Genomic DNA, 8902 nt, shown 5'->3' with positions numbered 1-8902 from the left:
TTCTTGAGTTGGAGTCTCACTATTGTTCCGGCTATCCCTATCATTCTTTTGAGTTGGAGTCTCACTCTTATTCCAGCTATCCCTATCATTCTTAGAGCACTTCCTCACTTTCTGGTGCAGCAAGATATTCCAGGCACATGGTACATGGTACAACCTTCCCTGCACCCAACCCTAGAGTCAGCCATTTCTCCAAATCTTGGTTCTTTTTGGTGGAGGATGGTATTTAGACACTAGGATGTGGGCACTAGGTGTCCTCATTGTTACAGGTGTGTCTTTCTTCTAGGCCTACTCAGAGGATAGATCCAGGAAGAAAGAAAGAGAAAAGCAAGCACCCAGACAAACACATAAACATTTATATATTCACATGTACACATATATCTATATTTCTTTATATCTTTTTTTAAGAATAGAAAATATAGTTTATTTATAAAGTAAATTAGAGAGAGAGAGGAGACTCACCTCCCCAAGGTAAGGGAAGGGATCAAAGACAAGAAACTTGGTGGGCATAACTCTGAGATCACGTGAACACACCAGAGTTTAACAAAGCAATGACCTATTTATATCTTTTTAAGAATTTTTTAGCCAGGCTCGGTGGCTCAGCCTGTAATCCTGCGCCTTTGGGAGGCTGAGGTGAGTGGATTGCCTGAGCCCGTAGGTTTGAGAGCTGCCTGGGCAGCGAGACCTCATCTCTACAATAAAATTTAAAAAAAAAATCAGCTGGGCGTGGTAGTGCATGCCTGTAATTCCAGCTACTTGGAAGGCTGAGGCAGAAGGATCGCCGGAGCCCAGCAGGTCGAGGCTGTGGAGGCTGCAGTGGCCGAGAGTGGCCACTGCACTCCAGTCTGGGTGACAGAGTGAGACTCCAGCTCAAAAAAAAATAATAATAATAATAATAATGATAGGGATATATAGAAGGGACACAAGAACTAGCTTGAAGGGCCTCCCACTAGCCAAATCTGGTATAATTTGATTTTTTTTGGGGGGGGGGCTTAAATAACAAAATTTATTTTCTTATAGTTCTGGAGGTTTAAAGTCAAAGATCAAGGTGTCAGCATATTTGGTTTCTTCTAAGGCCTCTTTCCTTGGCTTGCAGATGACTGCCTTTGCACTGTGTCCTCATGTTGTCACCCCTTGGTTTGTGTATATTGTCTATATCCTAATTTCCTCATATAAAAACACCAGTCATACTGGATTAGGGTACACTCATATGACTTCATTTTACCTTTTTTTGGTATAAATGTAAGAGGTAAAAGTGCAGCTAATTATTTTAAAAATTACAGTAAGGAATCATAACTCATTGACTAAATAAGAATACATTAGTCCATACTGGTAGAAATGAGAAAAAAGAGAAAGCCCTTCTTGCAGGTATTTCTCTTTTTTTTTTTTTGAGTTGGAGTTTCACTCTGTCGCCCAGGCTGGAGTGCAGTGGCTGCTCCCGGCCACCAAAGCCCACAGCCTCGACCTGCTGGGCTCTGGTGATCCTTCCACCTAAGCCTTCCAAGTAGCCGGAACTACAGGTGTGCGCTACCATGCCCGGCAAATTTTTTAATTTATTGTAGAGATGAGGTCTCGCCAAGGTGCCCAAGTGGGTCTCGAACCCACGGACTCAGGCAATCCACTCACCTCAGCCTCCCAAGGCACGGGATTACAGGCTAAGCCACCGAGCCTGGCTTGAGAAAGCCCTTCTTTACAGTAACATACCAACTAATAAATACAGAAAGAAAGACAGAAAAACCATATCCTACAAAAATAACTGGCCTGGACTCTTCAAAAATATCAAGATTAAAAATGATAGCAAGCCGGGTTCAGTGGCTCAGCCTGTAATCCCGCGCTTTGGGAGCCTGAGGTGAGTGGATTGCCTGAGCCCGCGGGTTCGAGACCCGCCTGGGCAACTTGGCGAGACCTCATCTCTACAATAAAAGAAAAACAAAACAAAACAAAAAAAATGATAGCAAAAGGGTGAAGAGGTGTTCCAGATTAGCAGAGACTAAAATGGACATGACAACCACATGCAGTGTGTGGTCCTGGGCAGGGGGCAGGGCTAGGGGCAGTAGACACAGCTATCAAAGGTATTGTTGAGACAACTGACAAAGTACGGACCATGGCTTACAGAACAGTAGCACATCAAAGTGGCACTGCTTAAATTTAAGAATGGTACCATAGTTCTATATGAGAATATTTTTGTTCTTAGGAAAGATAAAATAGGAATAATACTTGAGTATATCAGGGTAAATGGACACTGGGAAACAATCTGTGAATGTGAGTAACAGGAGTTCCTTATACTAGTCCTGCAACTTTTCTGTAAGTTTGTAGTTATACCCAAAATATATTAAAAAATCCTCCCCAGTCACCGACTCCTCTGTTGTAGAGGCTGCTGGTAAGGGGTTACCTTGCATATTAAATGGAAATGCTCCAGTGAAGAAAAATGGCTGGAATGCTGGCGCCGGTCCTGCATATGTCCCATTTTGAGGCTCCAGAGACACCGGTGGCTTGGACGGGACAGAAGAGAACAGGGAGCGGCTCTGACTCACTGGTGGCTGACAAACAGGACCTGGCTTTGTGCTTTCTGGTGTTCGGAGTATGGCAGCAGGGGCAGACACATCACCATTCTGAACTAGGGCCAAAGAGGTGTGGTCCCGGGGAAAGGCCCCCAGCAGGGGAGGTTCCCCAGCGGGAAGCAATGGAGATGAGCCATCTGCAGGGGGTGATGCAGGAGGTGTGGAGGGGCCCCCGTTCTGTAGCTGGGCTGAGTCCTCTGCTGCGGGGGTGCAGATGAAAGGGAATGGGGAGTTGGCCAAGTAGTGGGGAACAAAGGGCAGTTCTGACTCCTTCTTCAGCTGGGGGTGGTTGTCATCATCATCGTCATCATCTTCCACTGAAAAAGAAGAAAACACAGAACACTGACACAGCCCTTTGAAAATTACTAAGGAAGAGCCGTGGAGTTCAAGACCAGCCTGGAAAACATAGCAAAACCTCATCTCTACAAAACATTTGTTTTTAAAAATTAGTCAGGCATGGGGGTGTGCACCCATAGTCCCAGCTACTTGGGAGGCTAAGGCAGAAGGAGCTCCTGAGCCAAGGAGGTTGAGGATGCAGTGAACTGTGATCAAGTCACTGCATTCTAGTCCAGGTGACAAAGTGAGACTGACTCAAAAAACAAAAAAAATTACCAAGGAAAATGTGTCTTTTAGAAGCTAGTGTCCTTTGGTCAGTGTTAACTGCCTCTTCAAGTCAAAAGGAAAAAGAATATTTCATTAGACTTATGATTACCATTTTTATCACTAAAATTTTCCAAAAAATAAAAATAAAACCTTACAATTCTGACCTCCCCAGAAACAACATGGAATTACGATGCTAGCACAGTAATTAGATTTTTAGAAACAGACCAGGTGTTTGAACGGCATTACTAATGCAGCCAATCATACCACAAGTCTTAAATCAGTTTGACAAAATCAAAAGCTCCCAAAACACAGACTCACCTCCCATAATCTTCCTGATTTCTCTCCTTGATGTTAATTGGACTGGCATTTCTCCTTTTGTGGTTAGAATCTCTTTGTCAGCTCCTGATTTTAACAGGTAAGAGACCACCTGACCATGGTTGCGTTTACATGCCCAGTGTAAACAAGTCCTATTCCAAAGAAAACAATAAAAGAATGATTTAAAAAGAGGAGAACTGATTTGGGATTTCAAATTCTAAACATCGGTAAATAAATACATATAAGCCTGTTAAGAGTTCAGTTGGAACCAGGAAACCAGGATGGTGATCCCAACATTTCTTTCTACAAAGCAGGTAATCAAAATATTTAATACACTTAAATTTTTTGTTTTTGTTTTTGAGTTGGAGTCTTACTCATCACCCAGGTTAGAGTGCAGTGGCATGCCCACAGCTACCCCAGCGTCTACCTGCTGGGCTCCAGTGATCCTTCCACCTCAGCCTTCCAAGTAGCCGGAACCACAGGCGCACACTACCACACCCGGCTAAGATTTATTTTTAAAGTTCCATTTCTGGTCCCTGGGGAAAAAAACGAATCTATCCTAGGAGTTTTAATTTCAACAGCAGGATGGCTGGCCAACTCCAATAATACGCAGAGTATTACTCTCTCAGTCACCTCAGTCTCTTTTTCTGTTACTTATGTTATTATTACTACAGCAGGTATTCTTGTCTGAATTGCAGGTGCTCACTCTTCCCTCTTTTCTTTCCTTCACATACACACACGATTTCCAAATTTTCATTTTTTAAAAAGTTGGCTTCTCTAGTTCTCTCCAGAAGGCTACAAACATATCCTTATCTGCGTAAACATAAGGCACTGCACACATACTTTAATTCCTAAGGTACTTAAAAAAAAAAAAGCATATCAACAACCAGAATTTTTCAAGAACAGACTCTTCCAACCTATCAGACCCATTTAAGTAAAACTAATCATTTAATATTGTACACATAGGAGGCTATTCTGCACACTCTGAGGGTCTATTATCTTAATGCTGTATAGAAATGTAATTAGCATGCCAGCAAAAACTCCATCTTAACAGAAATTGAAGGACTCAAAGCTACTAAATCCATCCCCAGGTACCAAAGCTGGATGCATATTATGGAAGAAAATACTTTCCCCCCGTTTTGAAATATCCTCCTTCAGCAACTCTCTAACTGAACTGAGATAAACAGCTTCAGAGCTTATAGCCAAATACAGATATGAGAAATAGAACATTATGTTCAATCATGAGGGTTAGGTCACCAACCTGGGAAATATAATTATCTGGAAAGTTTATTTGGTTCCAAGAAAAAGCTGATTTGCCCTGGGCACCTTAAATTAGTAATTTACAGATAGTATGTGTGGCTGGGAGTAATTCCATTGATGTTTCAGCATGACATTCTCCACTATTTTTCATTAGAATTAAATTATCCAGGTGACTTTAAGGTAAACTCTATGAAGAAATGACTGTCAATTTGGGAAAAATAAGAGAAGAGTCTGTTTTTGCTTTTTTTGCATTTTACGTTGGGAAGAGTCTTGACCCAGACTTCCAAATTCTAAGCTCCCTGTGATAAGGAAGTATCTGCCTGGCCCATACAGGTGCTTAATTAACATTTGCTGAAGGAATGAACCAAAGATGTGGTAGACATTGCTTGGAGTAGGACCCAATCTATCCTTGATTCTGGGCGAACCGCAAGCCTAGAGTATGTTTCTGTATGAACGTCTATGGTATAGGCTTGAAAAGTGAACAATTATAACGAAGTGATCCCTCAGAAATGAATGGCGCATGATAAGAAAAATATGCTCCCTTTTGGAAATAAAACACTCACTTGCTAGTAGTAAATCACTTGTTCATGGCAAGCTTGAGAAAGAAGGAGGTAATTTACTGCCAGTGGCTCTGAGAGACTCTGGGACAAACCAACTAGCCGAAACATCACCATGGAGAGGGCGTTAAGTCAACAAGCATGTCCCCCACAGCCTGTGCCCTTGTGACCATCATTTACAGTCTAGAGCTGTGTGTCTCTGGGTAGCTATAACTCAGAGCCACTGTAGCCAGGCAGTCTTTTCGACTTCATGAGGCATTGCACTTGCTCCTTAAAACCAAGGGTTATGCGTGACACTTGAATTACAATTGATGGAGGACTCTATCTTTGAACTTCAACTCTTCAAGCTTTGCATTTGCAATAAGAATATCCTATTAGAGCTGGGAACTATTTCAGACCAGAGGCACCGGGCATCATTCACCAACTGGGCTTCATTCATCAATGCTGAAACTGTGGTTACTGAGCAACCAAGAATTGAAAGCAGTTGCCCTTCTGCTTTTCCATGCTAGAGTAAGATTTTTGAGGGTAACCCTATATCCTATTTCCAGCATATTGCCACAGTTAACACAGATATACTTTACATGTTGGCCATTGTCCTAAAAGCTTTACATACATTAACTCATGTAAATCCTCAAAAAAACTCATGAGGTAAATACTACTGTCAAGATTACCCCATTTTATGGAAGAGGGAACAGACAGTCAGCAAATAAATAAGCAAAGCATGTAGTATGCTGGGGAGAACTGAGTTGATAGGGACCATAAGGCTGGGAAAGGATTAGGGAATGCCAGAATATGGGGAGGGGCACTGTGTAATTTTAAAGTGAGGGCCAAGGAAAGACATCACTAAGAAGGTGACATCCAAACAAAAATCTGAAGGTGAGGGAGTGAACCATGTGGTGTCTGAGGAAAAGCATCTGGGACAGAGGGAAGACAAAACACAAAGGTCTTGAATCAAGACTGTGCATGGAATTTCAGGAAAAGTGATGCCAGCAGAAAGAAGTGAGCAAACGGGCAAGAGATGAGGCACAGAGGTGGAGGGAGATGGGGGACAGAAGATAGAGGCCATCGGACCCTTCACCTTTCAGAGTGACATGGGAGTCACTTTTGAGCAGAGTGATATGATCTGACCTGTGTTTTAAGTCAGGATTCCTCTGGCCACTGTGTTGGAAAGACTGTAGGGTATAACTAGAGAAGAGCCTAGTTAGGAGGCTACTGCGGTGATCCAGATGAGGGAAATAACTGTGGCTTCATCCCAGAGGTGTCATGGGAGGGCTAGTGAGAAGTGGTCAGATTCTGACTATATCTGAAGCCAGAGCTGACAGAAGTGGCTGATTGATTTAATGTGGGCTATGGAGAAAGACAGGGCAAAGAGGATACCGAGGATTCTGGCCGAACACCCGAGAGGCTGAGATGAGGCGGGCTTGAAGGTGCAGGCTTGGGGCATTGGAGGATGAGGGGAAACTAGGAATTCAGCCTTGGACATGTTGCTTTGGAGGTGCCTATAAAACGTCTTCCCCAGTTCTAGCTATGAGAGACGCCTCTTCAAGTTACTTCACCTTCACCTCACATATACTAAACACTGACTCAAAGGCAGGTATTGTGTTTAGGAGGGTAGGGTCAGAGTCAGATGCCAGGTCTGTTTTATAGCTACTGTAAATTCTATGACCTTGGGGAGAAGCATTGTGCAAACTGGGGGAATTACTTCACCTTTCTTAGCCTCAGTTTTCTTCATCTGTAAATAGAGAGAATAACAACAAATACATCCCCAAGTAGCGGTGAATGAGCTAACACATATAAAGTGCTTAGAACCACAGCTGTACTACAGAGCAGTTGAAGAAATGTTAACTATGTATATTATGCTTCATCTCATTAAACGCTCAACATTCTTCTAGAATAAGCAGAAAATGAAGCGACTTGGGCAACATCCCATAGCTAGGCAGGAATGAAGAACTCTCCAGAAAGGAAAGACCAAGCTCATTCTTCTACACAACAGTGCCTCCCAGTGCCAAAAACAGTAATTCTCAACTTTGAACCTCAGGACAATGCTCAAGAAAGGTACATACACAACAGCAAGTTTGCAAACACTTTTAAACAAAACAAAATGGCAATATCCACTTTTTCCTGGCTTTCTGGACACCACCAAGGCTGTTTTCTTTAGGAGACAGATTTTTCAGGCAGTCAGGAAACCTTGGTTCTGGTCCTAACACGTAATAGTTGTGTGGCCTAGGGTAAATTATTCTCTGGGGTTGAACCTATCTCCTTTCAGTTCCAATATGTACGAATATATATATATATATAAAAATAAATTTTTTTTTTTTTTTTTTAGTTTTCTGAGTCGGAGTCTCGCTGTCATCCAGGCTGGAGCGCAGAGGTAGGCTCACAGCCACTGCAACCTCAACCTGCTAGGCTCAGGCAATCCTTCCACCTCAGCCTTCCAAATAGCTGGAACTACAGGCGAATGCCACCACGCCCGACTAATTGGCTTTTGTTTTTTTTTTTTTATTGTAGAGATGAGGTCTCACCAAGTTGCCCAGGCTGGTCTCGAACCCCTGGGCTCAGGCAATCCTCTTGCCTCTGCCTCCCAAAGTGCTGGGATTACAGGCATGAGCCACCGCACTCGGCATGATTCCACTTAAAAAAAATAAAATAAAATATTTGCAAACTTGCTTGAACTCTAAGCTAGCAAAACAGGCTGGTTAAGCATTACCTGGATCAAATAAAAATTTAAATTCTAAATGCAAAGAGGGTAGAATAATACCACATTCAGCAACTTCAAACTAAAGATTTGACTACCAGCAACATCTTAAAATGAGACTCTTTAACTGGGAAGGACTCGATCAGCAGGCAGACATCTAAAGCCTTGATGAAATTCCATGTTTGAAACTGTAATAAGAAAACAAAGCAAAATACTCTATAGGATAAACAAATGAGTCTTCCCTCAACAGGCAACTGTAGGCAGCAGCAGCAGCAACAAATCACTGTAGTGAGACAACAGAGATGCAGAACAGAGATGCCAATGTTTTTCCTGGTCTTGGCTTTAAAAATCATGCTTGTTTTTAGATTCATATTTGCTCAGTTGCTTATGCATTTAGCTCTGCACGATGTGTTCTTCATAAGCACCTACGGGCAAATTAGTTCAACTCTCGAGCTGAGGTGAGCTCCAGGGCCTCAGTCGCTGAGAACCGCAGCCGCCAGCCAGGGGGCGCGGGGCCGCGGGGGCGCCAGGGTCCCAGTGGGCACTGCCCGTGGACCACGTGGGCAAGGATTTGGGCAGGACGCGCTCCCGACTGCACGAGGCACGGGGGCCGGGGGTGGCCTCAAGCGCGCCCAGCCTCGGAGGCCCGAGGCGACAGGCCTCGCCTTAGCCTGGCGTCCAGGGGCTGCCCTGACCCTAGGCCTCCCCAGCTCCCCACTTACCAGCCGTTGACCTCATTTTGGGAGTTCACATCCACCCCGCTCTCCACCAGTTTCTGCACCTCCCGAATGTCCCCTAAGGCCGCGGCCTCCCGCAGCCTCTCCTGCTGCTCCTTCTGCTCTAGGAGGGCGCTCATCTTCCCCTCGGCCCCAGGCCCCGGCCCGCCCGCCTGCTCCACTCCGCCTGGGGCCCGT

The 8902-nt window shown here is 44.0% G+C and overlaps 1 protein-coding gene across 1 annotated transcript in view; it reads right to left on the bottom strand.

Annotated features, from left to right (window-relative positions):
* ANKRD40 (ankyrin repeat domain 40) overlaps nucleotides 1–8901 on the bottom strand; it is a 14296-nt gene extending 5395 nt beyond the window's left edge. The window contains exons 1-3 of the mRNA XM_008060815.2: nucleotides 8711–8901; nucleotides 3480–3628; nucleotides 2390–2875 (exon numbers count right to left, since the gene is read on the bottom strand). Coding sequence (XP_008059006.1) covers nucleotides 2390–2875; nucleotides 3480–3628; nucleotides 8711–8844 — 769 coding nt within the window. The 5' untranslated portion in view covers nucleotides 8845–8901. The remainder of the gene's footprint in view (nucleotides 1–2389; nucleotides 2876–3479; nucleotides 3629–8710) is intronic.
* Nucleotide 8902: the final 1 nt, after the last annotated feature.

Source organism: Carlito syrichta, unplaced genomic scaffold, assembly GCF_000164805.1.
Source record: "Carlito syrichta isolate Samal-C Ts95f unplaced genomic scaffold, Tarsius_syrichta-2.0.1 Scaffold304743, whole genome shotgun sequence".
In the NCBI taxonomy this organism is placed as follows: Eukaryota; Metazoa; Chordata; class Mammalia; order Primates; family Tarsiidae; genus Carlito; species Carlito syrichta.
This window is presented reverse-complemented; position numbering and strand designations above follow the sequence as displayed.